At 40.4% G+C, this 27,058-nt stretch overlaps 1 protein-coding gene across 2 annotated transcripts in view; it reads right to left on the bottom strand.

The window, feature by feature from the left end:
* The window catches only part of LOC119899308 (sphingosine kinase 1-like), a 50,787-nt gene that overhangs the window by 15,280 nt on the left and 8,449 nt on the right, over positions 1 to 27,058 (bottom strand). For both annotated transcript variants that reach the window (XM_038713831.1, XM_038713832.1), the window contains exon 2: positions 9,540 to 9,689. In XM_038713831.1, coding sequence (XP_038569759.1) covers positions 9,540 to 9,689 — 150 coding nt within the window. The remainder of the gene's footprint in view (positions 1 to 9,539; positions 9,690 to 27,058) is intronic.

Below are 27,058 nucleotides of genomic sequence, written 5' to 3'. Positions count from 1 at the left end.
ACAGCAGCTCTCTTCTGATAGCTGCAGCACTCCCCCTCCACTGAAATGACAGCAGGTGATGACAGTTAATAGCAACGCCTTTTAAATGTGTGTGCATGTTACTAAAGCAGAAACAATATAAACACTATGACAGCTTACTCAGCTGCCAGGAAGTGCCTGAGGGTGTAGCCACATAGATAAGCACAAATGTGTACATGCGAGCACACACAGACACACACACCGGGGAGTGCATCAGGTGGTGTTCTCCAGAGCTGAAATACCTTGGAAAATAACTTGTACATCAGATGCTAAAATAGACTAAAATCCACAGACTCTGGCGACGGCGCGTTACACATGCGCCGCGGTTGCCGGAGCTAATTGTGTCCATTATAGTCAATGGTCGTGAGTCCACCAGACGCGGCCGCAGCACGTCCCAGAAGCGGCTCTCCGCTCCGCACAGAATAGGTAGCAGGTCTATTTATGAAATCTTTTAAGTACGTAGCCTACTTAATCATAGTAGAAGCATCAAAAGCTTATTACGAAATCAACAAAATCTAACAAGCATGTCCAAATCAGGCAGGCAAAACGCTCTGATTGGGAAATGCAGCCGGAAGTTAACGGAACAAATGGGGTCACATAGAGCTGTGAAGAAGGTAGTAGAAGCACATAAAGGACAAATTAATAACAAGTAAGCAGCCGTAACGTGCCGAAGCCGGAGTCGGTGGATTCCTGGAGTCAGACTGGCTGTATATGTTTAATCAAAACATGTGATTTATAGCAAAACAAAGGGCCACGTGTGTCTTCGATTGCTGAAGCACGCACAAGCTGGCAAATCAAACTGCCTTACCTGTTTCCACAGCCTCATTCTCCACCCCACTACTCACAAAAGCAGCCTTAAAGGTCCAGTGTGTAATATTGCTGAGGGTGTAGGGACAAAAATGCAATATAAGATCCATAACTATTTTTTCAGTGGTGTATAAATGACCTTGCATAATAAACCGTTCTGTTTTTATTACCTTAGAATGAGCCATTTCTATCTACATACACCGCAGGTCCCACCTTACATGGACGATGTGATGTTGTGCAGCCATGTTTCTACAGTAGCCTAAAATGAACAATAGCAGGATGTGCTGCAGTGTTTGTGTTTTGGTGTTTGATCCACATCCATCAACCTACGGACGCTTTTGCATTTCCCCAGTATCTCCAGGCAGAGGACGTTTAGGGGAATCACGTTTTCTGACGGCTCTTTCAGAGGTTTGTCAAGCAGGCTGCAGACTCTTTTTATGTAAAAGCTCTCAATTCAACTCGAAATAAAGCATTGCTGCAAAAAACGTTTTTATTTTGCATGTAAAACCACTAAAGAGGAAGTGATTGACTGTCATGAGTGAGATCTATTTCAGCACCGCTGTAAGTATTTTTTTATTTTTTGCCGCCATCAAAGGCGGGCAGTTTTGGCAAGGATCAAATAATCACAGAGAGAATAAACGTGTTGCCCTTGTCAATGTTTGTATAAACTACATCTATTATGTGGTTTATAATAGACTGTGGTTCAGAAACAGTGACAATGTTACACACTCTTGGCTTACATTTTCCATGTTGGCCGTCAGTGGCCAAGTCGCAATAAGATATGGTTTTACTGAATAATTAAGCAAATATAATTTCTTAATAAATATTCCTAAAGAAACCTCATTTCTTGGCTGGCTACTCTCTGCTGTCTCAGAAGAGATACCTTTTGTCCTTTGTCAGCCAACGTAGCAATCCTACGCTCTTTGAAAGGTGGGGGGGTTGTCTTACACAGCCCTAGGTCTGTAAATGGAAAAACAAACAAAGTGGCTGGTTGCGATCAACCACAACATTGCTCCAGACAATCAGCAACAGGTGGCGGTAGCGCTCAACATTACGGAAGGTGCTATATAAATAAATTTGCCTTGCCACTGTATTTTTATAAAATTGATTTCAAATAACGCTTACTAGTTTTTTACTCCCTTGCTTTGTGGATGCTGTGTTTGAGTTTTTGCATGTCGTTCGTTTGATGCTTAGAAAGGTATTTTGCTTCAAGACATATTGAAATATTGACAGGCTTGTTGTCACACTTTCTACAGTACTGCAAAAAAACATTCCACCTTATTGAGGCTAACTTGCCCTCGGCCAGCAGATGATGTGGTTCTGCCACATTTCAGCAGAGATTAGAGGTAGTAGTACTGGTCGCCTTGACGCAGCCATGAATTTGGGGGGCGGAGTTTCTGTGGAAGCACTGAAGGGAGGGGTGTATTTGTTTGACAATTGAGTTCAAATCTCAACAATCTCTCTGCAGAATTGCTTTGTATTGCTTTAATATTGCAAAATACTGTAACAGTCCCCATCTTACGCAACACATGTGAGTAAAATTATATTTTTTAGAGACAGTAATAGAAACTTCACCACAGATCCAGACACTCGAATGGGTTGTGCTGATGGCTATGGGCGCTGATAGACGCTTCCTGTTCTGATGGTGCCCTCAGCCAAGTCTGAACTGTGATCAGCTAACAAGAGTTTTAACATGGGACATCTTTTGAGGTCTACCAGTGAGAAAAAAATAACCTAAATTGAGCGACAATCAAGAAATAGTTCAACTTTAGAAAGTATATTTACACCAACCAGCAATTATATGAAGTGGTAACAACCACATTAAACGAGCGAAATCCTGGAAACGTTTGTTTTTGGGTCACAGAATGATGGTGGAAACACTAAGTTCTGCTTTACAAACACTGTGTCTGCAGGATAGGGATGGCTCTCAAAATCAATGAGGGATTTACTTTTCAAAAGCTACATTGGTGCAATATTTTACTGTGAAAATGAACAGAAATACTGTACATCAGTCAAAGCAAAGTCAAAATGTCATAAAAAGAGAGAAGTCAGTGACTGACGGGTGAAATCTTTTGCCTCTTTGGATCGAAACTGGGTACACGGGAAAAAAACAAAACAATAGAGGACACAACTGGGAGAGTAGCCTATCATAGTTTGGTCCATGAACTCCGCCTGGATAGGGCCTGGTTGCAGTGATACTGCTTTAGTTTTTACTTCTCTATTAATGTTAAAGCGTTGAGAGTGTACTCAGAAAGAGGAGGCTGGGGGTGCAGGGGTTCAGAGAAAAGAGGAACCTGCGGTTAAGAACTGCAGGACACTGTTTCCAGTAATAAGATGATAAACTATGTGTGACTCTTATTTGACAGCTCTCCCCCATATTCTCACTCGGTCTATAAAATATGCACATGAAGGCAGGTCTTACCTTGATCTCTGTATGCCCATTTGCAAATTTGAAATTAACTTACTTAATCTTTATTAAATACAGATTTCCGTAACAGTTTTTTTGCCATCACCTGTGGCCCCCACCGCTGCAGCCTACGCTGACCACCCCCACTAAAATGAACCTGAACCACAAAGCCTGATTTGGTCTGAATTCAGCCTTCAGGCTGTCACGTTAGGTTGCGGTGAGCCTGGGAAAATACCTGAATAGCAGGATCTCACTCGCCTCACAAAACCTCCCTGAAATTTGTAAGTTAGCATAATACGCCAAGTTATGTAGTGTGTCTCAATTCACGCTCCTTCATACTTACACTTACTATTGTGAGTGCATAAGTGTGTTCACACTGAGAAGTAGAGCAAAATGCAGTGCACTATGAGTAACTGGATGGTGCACTCGGTCAAAAATGTTGAGTGTGGAAAGCTGGACACTTCTAACACTCAACGGTTGCCATCGTAGCTTCATAGCGGAAGAGGAGGGGTCTCCAATGGATTTTTAAGAAAAGCAATCGCAAAAGTAGAAGTACATTCATTTTGATTCATTTTTAATAAAATTGAATTAAAGTTAAGTGAGCAAACAAGCTGGCAGAAATTTTGGAAGGCAACAATCGCGGCCAAATAATGGCAATAATGATCCGCGCTGTTCTAATTCGTCAAAGCAGAAGAAGAAGAAGAAGAAGAAGAAGAAGCGGTCAAGTCTGGTTAGTGCACAATGGTAATGTTTGATGTGAAACAACACTACCCTGTCAAAATTACCGCAAGTAAGCAATCAAGCAAGTTGTCAGTGTCCTGAATCTAAGTGTACCAACAGAAGTATTTTATCTGAATTGAGACACACTAGTAGAGTAATTCACTCTTTAATACTGCGTGGTTATGTATCAATATTTATACATACTGTTTGTTTGTGTGTGTGCGCACACTTCTACAATGTTCAAATTTTTGTGAAAATATGCAAAAGTTGTGAAGCTATACTTATTTAATTGTAAATGATGATGTTCTAGAAACAAACACTGAATAATAAAGTTGTAGAGAATAGTGCATTATACCGACTTGCAGAGTAAAGGTATAATTATAAAGTGTATGTCCAGTATAGTGGGTTGTGAACTAAAATGAGCTGGTCTGAGACATGAAACTCCAGGGCTGAAAATTAGTGGCACAGAAAGGAGCTCCAACACATTATGTACCTTGTTAAATGAGCCGTGGATCATTGCCATAAAAGAAAGAACAAAAGGAGCAGCACAGAGAGGGGGTGTTTGTCTCTTCTGGTAAATATTTGTAATTCATACTGAGTAGAGGAATCAGCGCACGAGAGGAAGACGAGCATGCTGCTGTCATTTAATTAATACTGTCTGACAGACATCTTAGGATGCCTGAGCAACGAGGGAGACTGCCTTGGAGGAATCAGTGTGCAATCTTTTATACCACGTAGACACATGCAGAAACAAACACAAGCTCTTTCTCTCTTTCTCTGTCTCTCTCTCCCCCGTCGGAACCCCACAGCAGCACAGTCATCCTTCAACTGTCCTCCATCCCTGGCGGAGCGCACAGCTGCCCCACACTCAAGGATTCAATAATGAGTCCATCTTTTGCTGGCATCCCCATCCAAAAGACTTCCAGCCATACAGATGCTGTATGTTTAGCAAGTGTTGTGGCCAAACATATTATTAGAAAACACATTTTTCCATTGGTAATACACTCAGCTTGTGTCCCACTACTGTTCGCTACTGTCAATAGTCAAATCATGGCTTAGCAAATGGTCTACATGGGGTCCCAGTCAGAAAGATACTCAGAATCCAGAAAATGAAAAGAAATGGATTAAACAGTGTGCTCTAAAGTAAGCTTCTAACATTACAGGGTTTTTACTACATAGAGAAACATTTGCCCCCCCCCCCCAAAGAGGTTTAAGCGAGCACCAAAGGAAAATCCCTTGCACCAAAATGATTAGAACTGAAAAGATATACGTAGGCAAATTATGTAGGCTAATATCAGAAAATTGTTTTATTTGTGAAACAGCTGAATCTCAACTAATAAACTATCTGTAGGCAGATTATCCAAATAAAGTCTAACCTGTAAATATATTATACTAACATTATACTTTCGATTTAATGTTATTATATGTATTAACACTCATTTATAGTCGTGACTCCTCCCGGTTGTGGATATCTTTTGTTTATCAAATGGTCAGAAATGACAAGAAAATGCATAGATTTCTGTCATAAGGTAACTCATATCCTTTACTGTACGCGTACCAATCATGCTTACTGTCGTGCAACGTCACCCCCCAAAGGCCCATTCTGAGCCAGGAAAAACCCTGCTTTAACATGTCTGGATAACTAGCTTACTACCCACAGTACCAGCGCAGCATTACTTCTTTTTCCAAGAGTTAGCATGTCATTAGCTCTCTACATTATCATGTACTGTTACAGGGTTTCGGTAGAAAAAATTACATTCAAGTACGACACATCCACTGTTATCAGTGTCAGATGCTAACATATCAAAGTCTAGGATAACATTAGCGCTGCTCTTTTGCTCTTTACTGGATTTTAGGGAGTTTACCTGAGATATGTTTACCAAAATCATGGGTTCATCTCATCCTCGAATACTCTCTAAAACTAAAACATTAAAATACTGATAAATCTTGAATGTAACAGTATGGTTGCTAACTTTCTAATAAGGCGCGCTTTATAAAGACTTCATAGCTGTAACTAATATTTTACTAATGGTTAAACTATTTAATTATACGTTACAGGACAGTTACACGTAGGGGTCAACCAATAATCAGTCTGGCCGATTATCGGCGCCGATATTCAGAATTCTTCTGTGTGTACTCACCACTCTGTGTGCAGGAGCAATGTCTCGTCCACAGTACTAGCTGATTGGTTACAAGACACGAGTAAAAGCCTATCAACACTGACTATTGCGCGGAAGAAGCCAACAGAACAAGCAAGCCACCACGCTGCAGCCCCTCCCCTCCTGTCTCAGCAGAGCTCCGCATACACACACATGCGGAGCAAAGTGTAGAATATGCAAGTTGACCATAACTACACATGTGCAGCAAAACCAGCAAAACTAGAAAAAGGCTGTTATAGCATCAGTACAACAAGCAGGAATGTGCACCAAGCGATATTTTAATCTGCTCTGTCTCATCCACCGCAGCTGTGTTTTGGTTTTACACAAGTACATGTGCTAGCTTGGCTAATAGCTAGTTTTAAACAAGCTAAATCTCTCCGTCTGTAGCCTGTTTAGCTGAGATGCTACGTATCTTAAAATGTACTCCTCCTTGCAAACACAGCTACTTGTTGAGAGAAACCAGCTCCTCTCTAGCAGCAACAGCAGAGGGAGGAGGAGAACATGAGGAGGACTGATACTGACTGATGTCTTCTTTCTAAACTTTACTCAGTATTTTGATGTCAGAAATATGGTTTATTTAACATGTTCCATTTGTTTCCAGTGAGATACTGATTTCATATTGTTACTTTGCTGCTGTAAACTTTACTTTTGTTGCTGCTCTGAAAACAGTTAGTTATAATAAAATGTCAAATTTGATTACTGTTCTGAATTTATTATTTTTTAAATAACATTTTTATGAGATAAGAAGATTTAATTTACTATTTATAAAGATTAAACATGACAATTAACTTTAATCTTGTTATTTTTAACAAAGTTTTGTGTTATTCTAAATTTTGACACCAAGATTAAAAATGTTACAGCAAATGTATAACAGTTCCAAATATCGGTCATCAGTCTAATTGGTTACTGATAATTGGTATCGGTATCGGCCCGGAAACAAACACATCGGTCGATCCCTAGTTACGACCCATTAATAAGTACAACATTTGGGTTTCCAAGTTGTTAAAAATCTTTCCAAGTATTAAGTTTGACCTCACCACTAATAACCATACTAATACCACTAGATAACCATTAATTAACCATAATAGATGTTAATATATTTTTATTTAATGGATCAGATGTCCTGCAAAATGTTTCCAGGCACGGTCACAGGATGGTTTTCCTGATGAACTGAGGAGCAATAAAAGGTTAAGGCCAAAGGGATTTTGAACTGGCTTTTGACTGGCAACCTAAAAGTTAATGCTTTATAACTGATCTATTAAACATTAGTAAATGATTAATTTACCATATATAAATCCATTATAAATTACGCGGTTCTTACACCGTTCACGAAAGGTGGGTGACATGACTTGTCAGAAAGTGGTACATACATGACAGATTTCAGCTTCAACACAGCACACAATGAGGATTGTTGAGGAATTACTAGACTGCTTGTAAAAACGAAAAAAATCTTAATATTCGTCTGCTGAGATTTTTGGCAGAGAGTGGAGTGAATTTTTTATTTTAGAAGTCTGTCACTGTGGTATCTTTCAGTAGTCCTGCTTTCTCATGTAGATATACATTTGGGGATTCAATCTATTCTGATGTATTCTCCAGGATTAACTTGTCAAAAAGGTAATTTTCTGTTTTCCACATTTTCAGCACAGCACTAGCAAGATGATTTCTCACGAGTCTCTGTCTGTGGTTCTCTTTCTCTGACTGCCCTCCTTTCTCTGTCTGTGCACCTCGCACTGCGTTTTCTACCACTGAACAGATTTATGAACAAACCCAGACACAGGGTGAAACTCCAAAAATAAAAAGACAAGGGAATTCTCCACCAAAATAATTGAAATGCTCAAGCTGAGAGGATCCAACAGTCCTGAACACAGTGTGGGACGAGGGAGTGTTATATTGCACTGTATGATCACTACCACCAGTGTAGATTATGAACACATCCACATCGGGTCCCGCGAGATTACATCAAATCAAATCACAGCAAAAGGGGATTTGGTGCAAATGTGTGTGTTTGTCATGGACGTGTCTTCATCCATATGCGTGTCTGACTGTGTGTACATACATTTATTACATAACAGCTCTGCATGCATATGGGTCAGAGGCAGTTGATCAGTTAATGATGGTGACAGCATGAAAACACGAAGAGGATTTGAACTCCAGGAGAGGCGCTGAGAGAGAGAGAGAGAGAGAGAGAGAGAGAGAGAGAGAGAGAGAGAGAGAGAGAGAGAGAGAGAGAGAGAGAGAGAGCAGGGACGTGGAGGGAGGTGTTAGTCTTTGCTGAGCTGCGTGTATGATTGTGTGTGTGTGTGCGTGTGTTTAATAGTGTGATCATCCACGGTCCTTTGCTGCCATACTGGTGGGAGATGGATTTGCGTGACGCTGCGTTATGTGTTTATGACATAAGATTTGACAGTGTTTAAATATGATAACAATGTTGAGATAAAATTAGACATATTACAGTTATAAGAGTGGTATAATGTGTGTGCTTTTGTTTTGCATTTCAAATCCTCTTTTTTCGTTCAACTTTTTTTTCTTTTCAATCCAATCAAGCAAGTTTGTCTATTCATTTATAATGGCCAGTTTCTTTTGAGCCTCTGGAACAGATAGGGATTAAATATCTTGCTCAGGGACACTTGAGCATGTATGGACTAGTAGGAAATTGAACCCGGCCTCCTTGGATGGATTGACTAACCTGACTATCCTGTGGCCCTCTCACTCCTAAGAGCATCAGAGGTTTTGGCTCTTTTGCTGAAAGGTGCGTACAATAGAATTTTAATTTACAGTTTCAAATAAAAATGATTCTCCTCGATTGATCGGGAGAAAACTTAGAGCTTTTATACAAAGTTTTGTTTGGACTTTGTTTCAAAAATGGTGTACAGCATTGTGTATTTCAGAGCCCAACCGATAAATTGGCGTGCTGTTATTATCGGCTGATTTGAGCTAATTGCAAGTAAATCTATATCAGTGTTTATAATATATGACAATGACAATATAGATATAACAGACGAATAAAATATAAACTAAGCGACGGAAGACAGATCCTTCAATGTTATTAGTGTAACACAGTTTTTGGCGCTCTGCAACTCCCCTGTTGCGAACAATGTTAGGAACAAATCCACCACAAAACCCAGCAATCAGCCGACATAATCAGTTGTACTTTTGTTCAAAGTACTATTTATAACAATAAAAAAGTGTACTTTTAAACTGCCTTAGGTCATGTTATCTTGGTGAGGTCTCAAAACTAAACATAACACATCTTTGTTATGTTTTTGTGAAAAGAAGAAAAAAATAAATATCAGCCAATATATCAGAATATCGGCTTTTAAAATCCTCAAAAATCGATATTGGTCTTAAAACTCCCATATCAGTCGGCTCTAGCGTATTTTCTCATTCCATACTGTATATCTATACTGTGTATTGTGCCTCCAACTCACCGGTGATAAACAGAGTGTATGGGACTCCCGCCTCATTGAGCATTCGTTGGATGTGGTTGTTGTAGAGCATGAGTGCCTGTCCATTCCCGCTCTGTGGGTTCACCAGCAGCATCATCCGGCACGGACGAGGCAACTTGCTCATCAACACCCCTACAAAAGGAGAGAAAAGTAAATTTGATGACTGAAAACGCAAAATGGCTGACTTCTAATAAGATGCAATCATACCGTAACCTTTTAGTATAGGTCTGTCTCTGACAGAACAGTTTCAGTGCAGACCACGCTGTTATCGTCAAGCACTGGGAACTTGACTAAAGTTGATTCTGATCTTTAAAATTTTTACAGAAAAAAAAAAAAAGACGACTCAGTCACTCCTGTTTTAAAATACCTGTTAATATCTCTAAATAATAACAGAATACACTTAAGGATAAATGAACGTCAAGGGGCAATTTAAATAACAATAACAGTTGCAGTTTCATATGATCTAATGTCTGTAGCCAGCTACTGTATATAATTAGAAAACGTAACACTGTGCATAGAATTGACAGGATAGAAGCAAAAACAAAAGGTCAGCAGTCAGTTTCACACCATTCAACACACACACACACACATACACAAAACTAACCCAACACTGAATCTGAAGATGGACGAGTACAGAAGTAACAGCCTTTTTGGTAAATTTTTAACTGCAGGGCTGATGCAAAGTAGTCTTCAAAATATCTCTAGGATCAAACAGATTTCAGAGGGTAACACAGATCTTACATTTCCTAAATCTTTTTAAAACACTCAGAAGATTTCCGTCTCTCAGAGGCACAGCATGGGGCTAAAGAAGGGATGAACTGGAAGAAGCTGGTTTTGGCCTTCTGTCCCACAGCGTCTGAGGAGGATTAATTAAGTACTGCAAACATAAGACTGTGCTTTGCCTAAATATTAGATTATAATTCGATATCTAAGACGAAAACTAAATTGAAACGTAGATATGATGGAAATCAGGGTATGAGGGGAGCTAATAGCTCTGAGAGAGAGGAAGATAAGGGGATTATATAATGAACGTTAGAGAAAATGACACTGTGAATTCCTGTAAGAAAAAGTTTTTGGGGCAAATAACTAAATTACTCTCCTTTTCCCCATCTCTCTTAAAATATGTTTTTATTATGTCTCAAAGAGAAGTCAAATAAAAGTGACATTTCGTGCATTGCAGCAGTGAGATAATCTTACAGGTAGGAACACAAAGTCTTCTCTGTTGTAGAAAAGGCACTCACGCCTTGTCAACAGGCGCACGAAACAAACTATTTCCCCCTGGAGCAAGATCTCAATTTGTTTTGCTGTCTGCAGGTTCTTTTTCTAGGATCAAAACATTGCAAGGGAGGAAGGAGGGCCATCCAAACAAGTCTGGCAGCTAATCAATGAGTAACGTTGGGCGTGACCAACTGAAGTGCAGACGCACGGGGGATAGATATAATTGACATGGTTCCTTTAAGTTGATCGTGCACTTCCAGTGGAATCACAGTGATCCTACTGGAATGCTGTGAAACAGGTCGGAATAATGCTCACAAGTTAAGACACCTTAACCTCTTTTGTTTAACCTGTGTTACAGGTTAAACAAAAGAGGTCTACAGGGTTTTGTCTTCTGATACTCCTGAATGTAACTAAAAGGTAGAAAGTGTACACATTCAGTTGCTTCAACAAAATGAATACCACAACAGTCCTGCAATAAAAACCTTCCTTCATGAAAGTTAGAGCTGAAACGATTAATCAAGAAATTCAAATAACTCAATTACTAATAAGCATCGATGCTTCATTTAATCCATAATTATAGTGCACTGCTGCGCATGGAACATTATTACTGTCACACAACGTGCTTACGTTGTGGACAAGTGAAGACGACATGATTTGACGGTGCGGACTGCAAAGGGCAGAAAGAGAGAGAAAACAGCGAGGGACGAAGAAAAGAGAGAGGAAAAAGTGTCCAAAGTAAGGAATCCTTTCAAGCTAAATAAAAAACTCTGTACAGTGTGTGTACTGTAAAACAGAACTGGCCTACCACAACACCACGACGGCTTCAGCTTCAGCATCTGAGCATAAAGCATCCGGCCTACGCATCAAGTCCACAGAGCGGAACCAAAACAAGGTAATGTTAAAGTTAGCATTTATTATTAATCATGATTGCTAGTTGAGATGAAGGCTAGCAAAGCTAAGTCACAATTCTTGGTCATAAATTTATAAATGTGCCTTTGTTGTTATTGTTCTCGAACTGCTTGGTCTGTGAGTTTGGGTTGTACAATGACATGAGTTACACAGCTGACCCTGGTACAGAACACCAAGCAAAAGTATTTCTTATCCGATTACTCGGTGAATCGATTAAATAATCTGTAGAAAACCCAATTACTAAAATAATCGATAGCTGCAGCCCTAGAAGGTTATGATGTTCAGTTTTTGATAAAAATGTTATAGAGAGGTGTTTATTCAACTGTATGACCATAGAGTCCTCCACTGGAGAATGTAGTTTATGGTGCTGTGTTTTTAATCTTAGACTAAACCCCTATAAATGTGGTGGACATGATTACATTTATTTATTAGTTTTTTCTCATTCATTCAACATTTTTTCTGAGAGCTTAGACTGGAAAAAAGTCAACTAATGGGAAATAAGTGTGACACAATCATCAGCCAGATTTGAATCACAGCAGTCACAGAATATTTTCTATGTAATTTGTCACATTCAATGCAGATATCAAACACATTATCTATAACAACAGTTTTATTAAGTCATTAAGGGATTTCTATCCATCCATCCGGTTTCAGGTAATGGGGAGTCTAGACATTATCCAAGCACGCACTATGACACACAACACACCCTCTTTCCAGATCAGTTTGTACAGCGTCGCAATAAAAACACGAGCATAACCACATGAGTCTGTGACATGTCTCCTGGTACTGCACCATAAAAAATACAATATGCATACTGTGGTTCATTTGTACTCACTTTATAAACATTTTGGTCCTCAGACCTATTAAAGGCCTTATGACTGAAACATTGCTCCTGACAATAACAATAACTTTTGGGTTTGCAAGAACTTTGCAGTATTGTAAAATTGAAATTGTTTCAAATGTCAAAGTGAAAAAATGCAATACATATATGTGCAATAATGATTTTGTTTCTAGAAATAATACAAAAAGATTAATTATTTAATTAATTAATTAAACTATATATTAAATATATTTAATATATATTAAAGTATATCTGCTACATAACCTTTTTAACTGCAAACTGACAAATTCACAATTCTTGTATCGTTTCGACGGGTTTATAAAGGCGCAGTCACGTTCTCTGCGGGATGAATATTTCTATGGAGTCTCAAAATCATAACGACTGGACTCCTGAGGGAAAGCCACACAAGTGCCCTCATGAATCAGCGTGCATGACAGCAGGCCCTGAGCTTAGACCTTGTTGGTTAAATCCAACCCCATGCCACTTCCTGTGTGCCACCCCTCCTCTTCTCAAAACATTCCAGAGGGCACTATCTATCTACTCGTCTCTGTCCGTCCACGCTCTGGGTTTCCTCCTCTATCATTATCTCGGCTGCAGCAAAGTCCTGGCATGGAGCCAAAGTATGAGCATCTAAAAAAGCTCACTAAAATCAACAGAAACACAAAGAAAATATATTTTCCAACAATCCCATAGTCGATAAATATCCACAATGCTGGACAGTCTGCAGTGGATTTTTAATGAAAATGGAGCAGCAGACTGTGTCTCCGGTTTATTTGTACAGGGATGGGTATACGCCTAATTGTTTAGTGATGATATAAATTGCTACAGATTAACAATTATGTTGCCACAACCGTCTGTTCCTGGTTGGTTAATCAGGCTGAAAAAAATAAATTATGAAAAACAATAAAAAAATAAAATAAAAGCTCTGTCACTCTGGTGACAGAGCTTGGACAGGCATAATTACCTAGACAAAACATTTGTGGAAAAAACTAAATTACTGTCATGGATGAAGTGATAAAGTGGATGACACTACTGTAGATTAACAGTCAACCTAGCCATCCTCCAAAACAGCAGCCGAGACGAGAAATAGATGAAAAACAACCACAGCAAACAAAAGCTCTGCATCTCAACCACATTCACTTGATCTGTGATTACAGACGTCTCATCAGCGCCATTCAAACCAAGAGCATGGGAACGGTCCCAGATCTTAATGGAATAATCACTACTGAGGTATTCACCATAGGAAATGACTAAATGAAAGGGAAAAACCCAGGAGCCAGAAAAAACACATCTTCCGGCAAGGTTCCTATCTGAGCGCATATAGTCTGAGCATAAACAGCTTTCTTAGCTTTGTCTGACGACTCTCCAGTACATTCAGCAGGATGTCAGCTGCTATAAACCAGACACAGAGAAGAAGCTTTCACTGTAAACTTAAACTGTATCCTCCAATTTTCCTTGAGTGCAGGAAAGTGTTGCAAAAAAGGGTTTGTTCCATTCTCAGCACCATGAACAGGAAAAATTTTCATATTTATTTGTTGGCATTTGTATTTTTTACTGATATAAAATGCCGTTACATGTCCTCATTATGTAAACAAATAAAATTATCCATGGCCTTATACGGTCACTCTCTCAATTAAAAGCATCACCACTGCCTGACAACTCACACTGACTCACAGTGATGACCTGTGCGTACGTCAGTCAGTCATACTGCTCTTTCACATAACTTCCTTCAAATCAGCTCCCCATCAGCAGTGAAGCATGTCGAAGCATTAACCGTCTGTGATTAAGGAAAGAAGTTACAATCTTGATTTCCAGGCTTTCATCACACTTAGCTGAGCACACAACACACCACTCAGGCAGCAACTCAAATGGGACCTGTCCCACTCTGTCCAGATTTGGCATCATTAGGGACTTAAAGGAAGAGAAGAGACATCAGGACACGTTTTGCTTTGTGTTTGGAAGATTAGGATTTCATTTTTGTAGGAAAAGATGAGTCTAATCCATAGGTCTAATCTAAAAGAGAAGTCTGATGTAACATAATTGATCCTTCACTAAGCCACGCCCCCCTTAGTTACTGTTGCTAAGTCCGACAAACTGTTGGACTTTATTCACGGCGCTGCCACAGTCTAAAAACCGATCTCAGAAAGAAGCAGATGGAAAGGTTTGCATTGTACATTTGAAGGTTGTATTCAGGCTGTCAAACTGATGTGAAGCAAATAAAGACAGAAGCTAAAGCCTACCCATCACAGAGTAAAAGTGAACCACCACATCACCTGACTATGGAGACAAAGGACAATGATATTAAGGATCAACACTGTTCCTGTACAGCTGGGTAGGTTTATATTCACTATTACAATGGTTAAAAAGCAGAACAACAGGGTTTTATAACGTTACATTCAGTAACTTAGTGAGTTAGCAAGGAACAATCCACAGGCTACATTTTTCTGGATTTGTTTTAGGTTTTGGAAAGGGAATAAAATCGTACTTCTCCATTCAATCTCTCTAGCGATAGTAATTGTTACAAGTGCCCCAGGAACAGCGTCTGACCATATCTTGGAAAAATACGGCAAAAAATAAGGTAGACAACAGTGCATTTTGTATACGAGTCAATGTAGCGCAGCCATTACAGTGTCGGACCTCAGTTAGAGGGATTCCTATGCTGCTCTGTGATTGGCCAGCTGCGTATTCGGGGCATGGCTTAGCGAAGGGTCAAGTGACCCCTATTTATGGGTACTCGGATACACAGTTTGTTGCTAGTGAGTGACACATTGAACCGCCAATCAAAATACTGTTCTTGATCCATTTATCAAACAACCAAAGCAGGTCCTCGTTAGCTGCCTTTAACAACTTGAAAATAAGTACAGAACAGGAGAAAACCACTGAAACAGTGGATTTGGTTGCAAAAAGACAAGCAACTTTTGTAAGCCACTCAGTGGACTGGTATATAACTGGTCTTTTATTTTTATTTAATTTTTTTAATTTTGTTTAAAATATGTTTACTGTATTAAAGCTCCAGGAAGGATATTTTGCACTCAAAAAAGTTATTATAAAAAGTTAAATATAAAATTATTTTTATTTTCTTAGCATTTTCTCTACAAAATCACCCCAATATTTCTAGGATGCTTAACAACAAAATCCCAATAACAGTGAACACAACAGCTGAGCAGCAGGCTCACAAGTGCTTGGTAAAGTTTATCCGTCTGCTCCGTTTCCTCTGATTCAAAATACAGCCGGACATTTGATCAACACAGAAGCAAAAACTCAGCATTTATTACTATTGTAAACTTGTTCTGTTGCTGATTCACTGCTGATTCACTAAAGAGGGGGAATCAGTGTGAACTAACTGACTTACGTATTGTTAAGTTGTCAGACACCACCTACATGGACTGAAAATAAAGAAGGAAATGTTCCCATTTCACTGTTTTTTTCTAAATGTTATCAGTATCAGTTTTAACTTCGTAATAAATGGATATTAAAAGTATATTTTATTATTAATTAATTAATAACTCACATAAAAGCAGACCTAGAGCATGGTGACAGAGGACTCCCATACACGGCCACTTTTATACTTCAGTCTGCTGCTCAGTGGTGATGTGGCTCTAAGCCTTGACAAACACCCATTACAAGGGAAACCAGTTTCCACATTAAAGGAAAGGATTAACATGTATTTAACCTGGTACTTAGACCCTCCCTGCTCCTTGTAATATGACAGATATGTCCAGTAATCTAGTAAATAAATATTGTCCCAGGCCAGCTAAGAGCAAAAGCCATATCCTCTCTCACATATGGTTCTCTGTATCTCTCTGTATCTGAATGTGGAAGAAACAAAACAAAAAGAAAGGTATGAACACAAAAGCAATGTGTCTAAAGTGCATGTAAACATGCAAAGTATAACCATAAAGTCTGTTTAACTATAACTGCTGGAAGCTGATTTAATGTTGCATCTTTTAACTCTGAGCTTCTGGGTCCAGCCAGCTGTGCTGAATTTCTCTAGCATCCCCTTTTGCAGATATGAGTTTGTCATCTGATAGCAGAGTTGTAGTTAACTACATACCAGCTTTAACCTCATGATAGCAATTTAGAAATACAGCACAATGACTGGGATGTATCCATCATGATTAGAGGTTCAGTTCTTATACTCAAATGTCATATCATTCATACAAACATGTTTTATTTGGAGCGTCAAGGTCTGGATCCGAACCTAACTGCAAGTCTATGTGTCGCTACGTTGTGTCCGGATTTATATGTTCTTGTCTTTAAGCATTGCTAGTGTGATTAAATGTGCCTGCATTCTTATTAGCAAACACATATAAAGTGTATCAAAATGTGTGTAGTTTGGCATGTTGTTGGCAATGTCACTGCATTTTGTAAAAGTGAGGTTAAATTTAAAATTAAAAGGTTGTGTTTTTTAAACAGTGGAATGTGACTTTGTAACTACATTAATTTAAGTATTCTTCAGATAATATTTAGTAGTTTTACTTTAGTAAACATGTGTTTATGTCTTCCACACAGGTAAAAAGTACTGTATAAAAGTGCAGCTGGTCATAATTGTGAGACTAGGGCCGGTATCTGGAATATGGAGATAATCAGCATCAGCCAACATCTGCACTCATTAGGCCGATAAACAAAAAATGTCTCGGACACATCTACAGACAGTCTTGTCAGTGCGGCTGCTGTGGAACGATGTTAGCGCTCCCCTTGTGAATTTTGAGAAGGCGGTGAAAAGATTAGTTTCAAGCTCTAAATCTCCATTATAGGGGTTTAGTCCAATCACCATCATCTTTTCTAAATATTAAAAAGTTTCTCCCATCCAGCAAATCTAATCTTAAACCATTGCAGGCTAGTGTTAAATATATATTGTTATACTGTAGAGCAGTGGTCAGCAATAGGCGGCATGCGGGCCAGAACCGGCCCGCTAGCAATATCTGGCCTGTGGCCAGATTGCTTTGATTGCAGAAGTGACTGTTACTGTGTTACTCACACAGTCACTTCCTCTTAAGTGAAGAACTTTTTGTGCAGCAATGCTTTATGACAAGTTTATTGAGAGCTTTTACATTGAAGAGTTCTGAACAACATTCAAAAGAGACTCTGGCTTGCTTGACACACCTCTGAAAAAGCCGTCAGTAAATGTGTGATTGGATTCCCCTGTATTTCCTCAGGGAAATGAAAATAATCGCCCATGGGTTTATGAATGCGGATCAAAACGCCGGGACGCACACACACTGCAGCACATGCTTTATTATGAGCATGTTCAAGTGTCCTTATAATCAATTTGTTTAACAAGAGAGAAAAAAATTTGCAGTTAGTTGGAATAGATCTTACAACCTTCCAAACGGGAGTCCCGCAAAGTAATGACTGAGCTAAACATGCACACAAGTATACTGACCGCTGCTGTAGAGAATAATGCAGTTGAATGACATCACTGTTGCCTTCTCTCCCTTAAACACCAGTCATGAAATCTAGAGCATAACCCAATGTATTTTTCTATTTCATTCATTGATGAATAATTCCATCTAAATCAACACGTTACTGGCTAAGATAACCATATATATTAGATTCTACTCTGCATGGAATAATACAAGACTTTTTTTTGTTTTGATATCGGCATTATACATCGGCCATCCGCCGCCATGCTCACTAAATATCGGCATTGGTGATTGAAAAATCTTCCTTATCTCTTCCTTTTCTTCTCTTCCTTTACCATAATCATTACCATTGTCATGATATTATGGTCGGTAAATTAAGGATACAATCAGTAACCATTAGTAACATTTGATTTGCAGGTTCATTCACATATAATTGAGATATTTGGTTTGATTTTTTTCCTCCTCTGATAATAAAGAAATGTTTTACTGCTGTGTTTTACAAACTTCCCATACACCAGAAAACACTGACACCTGTAATAAAACACCGGTCAGTCAATTTGATAGTGCTGGTATTTTGTGTTGTGGTGATGGGACTGCCCTTTTTGTTTGCAGCTTAATCACAGGCTGCACCTTTAAGGAACCCTATCCTACCTCACTGGACAGAACTGCAGCAACATTTAGGTGCAGTGAGGTGATGACGCTGTCTGTAAATCAAAGTGTGGAAGCTGGTCAAGCCACAGCACATTTTTGCTGAGCAAGAACCAAAAAGGGTGTGGAGTCAAGAGGAGGAGGTGGTTGTGGTTAGCTTGCTGTAGATCTATATTAGGAAAGGCAGAAAAGTTACAACATCTGGGTTTTTATTAAAACTCACCCTGCACTGCACTGCTAACCACTTGTCTATACTGTATGCCATGCGTTATAATAATAATAATAATAAAGTAATGAAGAGATGTTTATGTTGTGAGACTGAAAGGTCGGGAAAGCAGAGAGAAGATGTAATCACCGTCTGTCTCTGTGGAACGAGGTGCGTCCCATGTGGGTATTTCAGGCTGCAGGGTCAGATTAGGGAGGGGAGGTGAGGTTGCTGCATGAAAACAAACTTTCTAAAAGCCAGACGGTTATATTGCCGCTAATTTAATGTTTAGTTTTCTTTTAATGGGAAACTGGAGCTTAAGTTCTTAATTAACGTCAGCTCAGCTGGCACTATGTTCAATGGTACGGTCACTTCCTCCAACTATTAGTGCATTTTAAATAAAGACATGAGAGCAAAACATGTGATTATAGCTGAACTATAAAAAGAAAAACAGTTAAATGTATATAAAATAAAATGTGCTGTGTGCAGTTGTAGGGAGGAAATGGACATCCCACCATTAAAAAAAACACAACCACATGTTCTTTTAACAGGCAAAGACAGACTTTCTCTGAGGTAAACCAGCTGCTCTGTAGGCTGAATGGTCAATTAGTGGTGGTTGTTGTTGTTGTCGGCGTATTACAGAATGACTGAGAATAGCAAACTGGGTGAGCATCGAATGCTTTTATGCTTTGGTGGTATGTACAGAAAGTCATCCTCCAAATTGAGATGTAAATATTCTGCAGCAACAACAGTCAGCAACAAAGTTTGATGGGGTTTAAGCTGGAGTGTATTTCACCAGATTTCACCAGTACACTCCATCATTTGGATTTGCTCATGATATCGAGAGAGAGAGAGACGCTGTCATTACAGACCGAGTTGCTGTGAGCCACCCAGAGCCGGAGACATCTCCAGAGAGGCTGAATCAGAGGTCTCGACAGCACGTCAAGCTCCATCGCAGAGTATAACGAATGAGGAATCCTCAGGGAGAGGATTGATGCTGCCACACACACACACACACACACACACACACACACACACACTTACCTCTAATATTCCAGAGAAAAATAAATATAGGACTGTGCTGATATACTTATTTCTCTTTTCTGCTATAGCAGCAACAGGGACAAACTATTATGAATGAAAAATTACGTTTTCATTGTAAGAGAAGAGGGCGGGGGTTTTTTTTTATGGGGTCAGACACATGGTTTATCTGCGTCACGCAATTGAAAAGAGGGTGAATGCACGCTAAGCTGCTTGTTTCAATTATGCCATTGTCATGACCAGCACCTTGTTTTTGAAATCACCTTCAATGTCTGTCCTAGCATTTTACTACTTAAGCTATTTGATTGTTTTTCTATAAGTGTTTCTGGGTTCTGTCAATAATCACGCTGCAACTTACAATGACTTCCAAAAACAATTAATCAGTACGTTATCTTCTCAGTGAATCAATGAAATATGTCTATTACAGTTTTTATTTTCAGAATCAGAATCAGCTTTATTGCCAGGTATGTGTACACATATGAGGAATTTGACTCAGGATTGTACATTGCTCACGATGTGCTTACTCATACAAAAATACCATAACACAATAATAAAATAATAATAAAATCAGACACAAACTACAGTATAGACAACACTAATATACACACTATGAACAAAACAATATAGACATATTGACAAATAGTGCAGTGATCAGAGTGCAAAAGATGCAAGAGTAAACTATTATTCTCATAATGTACATGTTGAAGGTGGATATGATATACAGGTACACATACATGTACATGCATACATGTACACATGTACACAGTGTGATGGAGCATAGTGCAAAGGATGCTGGAAAAAATAAGTAAGACCTATGACCTTATGACCTGAGGTACAGTGGGTACGGAAAGTATTCAGACCCCTTTAAATTTTTCACTCTTTGTTTCATTGCAGCCATTTTCCAAAAATCAAAAAAGTTCATTTTATTTCTCAGTAATGTACACTCAGCACCCCATCTTGACAGAAAAAAACAGAAATGTAGAAATTTTTGCACATTTATTAAAAAAGAAAAACTGAAATATCACATGGTCATAAGTATTCAGACCCTTTGCTCAGTATTTAGTAGAAGCACCCTTTTGATCTAATACAGCCATGAGTCGTTTTGGGAAAGATGCAACAAGTTTTTCACATCTGGATTTGGGTATCCTCTGCCATTCCTCCTTGCAGATCCTCTCCAGTTCTGTCAGGTTGGATGGTAAACGTTGGTGGACAGCCATTTTCAGGTCTCTCCAGAGATGCTCAATTGGGTTTAAGTCAGGGCTCTGGCTGGGCCATTCAAGAACAGCCACGGAGTTGTTGTGAAGCCACTCCTTCGTTATTTTAGCGGTGTGCTTAGGGTCATTGTCTTGTTGGAAGGTAAACCTTCGGCCCAGTCTGAGGTCCAGAGCACTCTGGAAAAGGTTTTCGTCCAGGATATCCCTGTACTTGGCCGCATTCATCTTTCCCTCGATTGCAACCAGTCGTTCTGTCCCTGCAGCTGAAAAACACCCCCACAGCATGATGCTGCCACCACCATGCTTCACTGTTGAGACTGTATTGGACAGGTGATGAGCAGTGCCTGGTTTTCTCCACACATACCGCTTAGAATTAAGGCCAAAAAGTTCTATCTTGGTCTCATCAGACCAGAGGATCTTATTTATCACCATCTTGGAGTCCTTCAGGTGTTTTTTAGCAAACTCCATGCGGGCTTTCATGTGTCTTGCACTGAGGAGAGGCTTCCGTCGGGCCACTCTGCCATAAAGCCCCGACTGGTGGATTGCTGCAGTGATGGTTGACTTACTACAACTTTCTCCCATCTCCCGACTGCATCTCTGGAGCTCAGCCACAGTGACCTTTGGGTTCTTCTTTACCTCTCTCACCAAGGCTCTTCTCCCCCGATAGCTCAGTTTGGCCGGACGGCCAGCTCTAGGAAGGGTTCTGGTCATCCAAAAACGTCTTCCATTTGAGGATTATGGAGGCCACTGTGCTCTTAGGAACCTTAAGTGCAGCAGAATTTTTTTTTGTAACCTTGGCCAGATCTGTGCCTTGCCACAATTCTGTCTCTGAGCTCTTCAGGCAGTTCCTTTGACCTCATGATTCTCATTTGCTCTGACATGCACTGTGAGCTGTAAGGTCTTATATAGACAGGTGTGTGGCTTTCCTAATCAAGTCCAATCAGTATAATCAAACACAGCTGGACTCAAATGAAGGTGTAGAACCATCTCAAGGATGATCAGAAGAAATAGACAGCACCTGAGTTAAATATGAGTGTCACGGCAAAGGGTCTGAATACTTATGACCATGTGATATTTCAGTTTTTCTTTTTTAATAAATTTGCAAAAATTTCTACATTTCTGTTTTTTTCTGTTAAGATGGGGTGCTGAGTGTACATTACTGAGAAATAAAATGAACTTTTTTGATTTTTGGAAAATGGCTGCAATGAAACAAAGAGTGAAAAATTTAAAGGGGTCTGAAAACTTTCCGTACCCACTGTAGGTGTATTGGTGTACAGTATATACAATATGACATAGTATGAACAGCACTGAAATAGAGAATGGTGAATAAATAAATAATAAGTGGAAACCAGTAAACAGGTGGCTGATTAGAGACAGAGTTACTGGGTTATTGCACAGGAATTGTTCCTGACACTGAGTCAGAAATCAGCTGTTCATCAGAGTGACGGCTTGTGGGAAGAAACTGCTTCTGTGTCTGTTGGTTTTGGCCTACCAGAGGGAGCAGGTTGAGTCCAGGGTGAGATGGATCTGCAGTGATGTTTCCTGCCCGTTTCCTGACTCTGGAAATGTATAAATCCTGAATGGAGGGCAGGTTGGCACCGATGATTTATTCTGCAGTCCTGACTGTCCGTTGTAGTCTGCTCTTGTCCTTTTTGGTGGCAGATCCAAACCAGACAGTGATGGAGGTGCAGAGAACAGACTGGATGATGGCTGTGTAGAACTGGATCAGCAGGTCCTTAGGCAGGTTGAGCTTCCTGAGCTGACGCAGGAAGTACGTCCTCTGCTGGGCCTTCTTGATGATGGTGTCTGTGTTGGGCTCCCACTTTAGGTCCTGGGATATAGTGCAACCCAGAAATCTGAAGGGTTCTACAGCAGACACAGGGCTGTTGATTACGGTGATGGGGGGCAGAGTGAGGGGGCTCCTCCTGAAGTCCACGGTCATCTCCACAGTTTTGAGCATGTTAAGCTCCAGGTTGTTCTGACCACACCAGAGAGCCAGCTGAGCAACCTCCCGTCTTTAGGCCGACTCGTCACCGTCCCGGATGAGGCCGATGACTGTTGTGTCGTCAGCAAACTTCAGGAGTTTGACAGATGGGTCTCCTGAGGTGCAGTTGTTGGTGCAGAGGGAGAAGAGCAGTGGGGAGAGCACACACCACTGGTGGGTGCCAGTGCTGATAGTCCGGGTGCTGGATGTGATATTTCCCAGTGACGGGCCTGTAGTCATTTAGTCCAGAGATTGAGGGGTTTTTTGGGACCGGGATGACTGTGGAGCGTTTGAAGCAGGAGGGAACTTCACACATCTCCAGTGATTTGTTGAAGATCTGTGTGAAGATGGGAGCCAGCTGGTCTGCACAGATTTTTAGGCAGGATGGAGACACACTGTCGGGGCCAGGAGCCGTCCTGATCTTCTGCCTTTGGAAGAGGTGGCTCACGTCCTCTTCACAGATCTTGAGTGCAGGTGAGAGGTCAGAGGGGGAAGATGACTGTTTGAAGATGGCGTTGGAGTGGGGGAAAGGTGACTCTGGGCTTTTCAAACCTACAGTAGAAACCATTCAGCTCGTCTGCCAGTCATTGAGTACCAGCAGTGTTGAGGGATGGTCTCTTGTAGTTTGTGAGTGTCCGTAGGCTTCTCCACACTGACGCAGGGTCGTTGGCTGCAAAGCTGTTATTTAGCTTTTCAGCATAGCTCCTCTTTGCAGCTTTGACCTCTTTAGTCAGCGTGTTCCTGGCCTGGTTGTACAAGATTCTGTCCCCCCTTCTGAAGGCCTCCTCCTTGGTCTGATGAGTTTCGCTGTGAACCAGGGTTTTTGGTTGTTGTATGTGCGGAAGGTTTTAGTGGGCACACACATGTCCTCATAAAAACTGATGTCACAGTGTCAGTTAGTTCGTCCAGGTCAGTGGCTGCAGCCTCAAAAACACTCCAGTCAGTGCAGTCAAAGCAGGCCTGTGACTCCAGCTTTGACTCGTTGGTCCATCTTTTCAATCTTTACAACAGGTTTAGCAGATTTCAGTTTTTGCCTGTGTGTCGGGATAAGATGAACCAGAAGGTGATCAGAGAGTCCCAAGGCTGCACAGGGAACAGAGTGATAGGCGTCCTTTAATGTTGTGTAGCAGTGGTCGAGTGTGTTAGTGTCCCTGGTGGGACACTTAATATGCTGTCTGTATTTTGGGATTATTTCATGACTGAGGTTTGCTTTGTTTAAGTCCCCAAGAACAATGAGCAGGGAGTCTGGATGTTTTTTCTCCACGTTAGTTATCTGGTCGGCCAGGTGTAGTAATGCCTCACTAACACAGGCCTGAAGTGGAATGTAAACGGCAACCAGAACAAACGAGGAAAATTCACACGGTGAATAAAACTATTTACAGTTTATAAATAATGTCTCTAGGTGAGGCCTGCATGATTTCTTCAACACTGTGACATCTGTGCACCAATCTTCGTTTATATAGAAACAGAGTCCGCCTCCCCGTGTTTTTCCCGTGAGCTCCCTTTCACGATCCGCGCGGATGAGATTATATCCCGGTAGATGAAGTGCGCTGTCCAGGATGCGCTCGGGGCAGGATTCGGTGAAACAGAGGGCAGCAGATCTGCAGAAGTCCGAGTTAGTTCTGTTGAGGAGAAGCAGTTCGTCCATTTTGTTGGCCAGAGAGCGGACATTCGCCAGGTGAATTGAAGGGAGCGCAGTGCGAAATCCCCGCTGTCTCAGCTTAACCAGCGCGACTGCACATTTTCCCCTGCGCCGTTTACGAAGGATCCTAAACAGAGCTGCCGCTCCTCCAACTAGTAACTCCGGGAAACTTCCAGGGTCACAATAGAGCGGTGGAATAGTATGAGCAGTTGAAAGTCTAATGTTTAAGAGCTCTTCTCTGGTAAAAGTTACCAGAGAAGGAGGGCAGAAAACAGCATTAATTAACAAAAACACAAAAAGCACTACGGAGCGTAACCCCGAGGCGGCCGTCTGAGGCGCCATCTTGGTTTTAAGGTGATTAAGACGAGACCAAGGTAAATTATTCAAATGTTTTTTTGAACAACTTCACTGATTTTTAAAACTATTAACACTGATCCAACATGACGTCCAGCTTCTTCTGCAGCAAATTCCAGAGATGTACAGCATGCTGAGTTTATACCATACATGTTCAGAGGGCCTGTGGTGCTGAGACTGGACAGGCCAGATCATTAGTTTCAGTGTCCTTTACCTCCACCTTTCCAATTAGTTTTTGCAAAATGTTTGTGTGTTTGAGATTATTTTCTTGGTAAAGAGTAATGGGCTGTCAAACTAACTGACTTCAATGGAAAGGCACACTGAAATATGCTCTGATATCCAACTCTTCAAACATGACCCTGCCTAGAACCAAACACACAAAAGTTATGTTTTCACCCTTTCTGGATCTCACAAATGACCCAAATATGTCTGACTCATCAGACTTCCAGTTTGTTTATTTTGTAGCCCAGGAATAATTGATCTTAAAATATCTGAAATCCCAGTGTAGTGCAGGCATGTAAAACAGGATGTAAAATTTGAAAAATGAGTAAAACTGAAATCATTATGATTCAGGCAAGCTCCTTCTTTACACTACTATAAAGGCACTGAGAATCACATTATTCGACACAAACCACTTATTTTTGCTTGTATGTATGAATTGTGTGTCTAATAGAACATACAAACCATTCTGTTTCAACTCTGTGTCGGCCAGAGGTAATGTGTTAGTAATAGCATCGACTGGCTAAGAGAGGCCTGGATTTTGCTGCTAAAACAAGCGACGCTGGTCCCCCTGAGGATGATGACTAAGGTGCTTCTTATCTGACTTTCCATCACTGCCGCTTCCATGGCATTAGCACAAGTCATGATGTGATGATAAAGTTCCCCCTATGTGTATTTTTCTCAAGTGTCTAACCTAATGTCAACAGAGACCAGAACATTCAAATTCATAGTTACATTAATGCTCATCATAATGCTACTGAATTCATTAACCTATTAGACAACGTAGCATTTATTCAGCATGTAACCACGGCTTCACATCAGCATGGTAATATACGTAGTACCTCATCAGTTAATATCATGAGGGCTACATTTTGATAATGTTGCTGTGTTTGACTCAGATATAGTTCTTTACAAAATAAAAAAGGTTGGACCGCAGTGCAAGTGAACCTGTATGTGTTCTGTGTTTGACCAGATGTATTGTAGGTAACTCCAATGAGTCGGTAATGTGTTGCAATTCATTATCAGTGCTCAGTGCTCAGGCCACATGACAACCCAGAGTGATTGATTTAATCAATACTAGTAACCTCCCTGCCTGCTGCCATCATCTGACTCATTATAATGATAATGCTGTTCACAGCTGAATTAAATCCATTTATTGACAACACAGGATCAATCCTATTTAGGAAATACTTGGCAATGCATCAGAAACGGTCAGTTGTAATTGTCACAGTGAAGATGAAATTAATGGCGAACGTGAGTCAGAACTAGTGCCAACAAAGGCCGATGTGTGTGTCACCTCACATCTTCTGTTGAAAGTTGCACTTGAGCACAACGCAAAGACTAGAGCCAGCAGCTGTCTGGCCGCGACGCACACTGTATTCTGGATTTCTAATATCTAGTCTGTAATCTAGTGGGACAAAATCCTCATAGAAACACAAGGAAAACAAACTAGTAAACCATATTCACACTGATCAATCAGACGGCTGAGAATATTTCTGATAAAAAAACAGTACTATAACATTTTCCCTGAGCAGCCTGTAGGCTGTGACCTGTCACCCTGCTCTCTCACCAACTGCACACCAAAAAGTACACAGAAAAATAACAGTCCAAAGGCCGCACAGCAGTGGCCCAGGGGCCAACTGACGGCTTGTTGTGTCAGTCTTAATAGGTGCTTGGATAAAGGATCATTATAATGCAAACTAATATTGATGCCATGAACATGAAACTGGAGTCAGTCCCTTTGCTGTGTCACCTACAGCGATGCTGGGCAACCTGAGCATATGCAAACATACACCAACACTTGTTTGTATTGAACATGATTTATGATAGATCACCAAATACTGATGGAAAAAGTCTTTA

The sequence above is a fragment of the Micropterus salmoides genome, unplaced genomic scaffold (genome assembly GCF_014851395.1).
Source record: "Micropterus salmoides isolate LMB-PRFRI ecotype aquatic unplaced genomic scaffold, ASM1485139v1 Ms_hic_scaffold_12, whole genome shotgun sequence".
NCBI lineage: Eukaryota > Metazoa > Chordata > Actinopteri > Centrarchiformes > Centrarchidae > Micropterus > Micropterus salmoides.
This window is presented reverse-complemented; position numbering and strand designations above follow the sequence as displayed.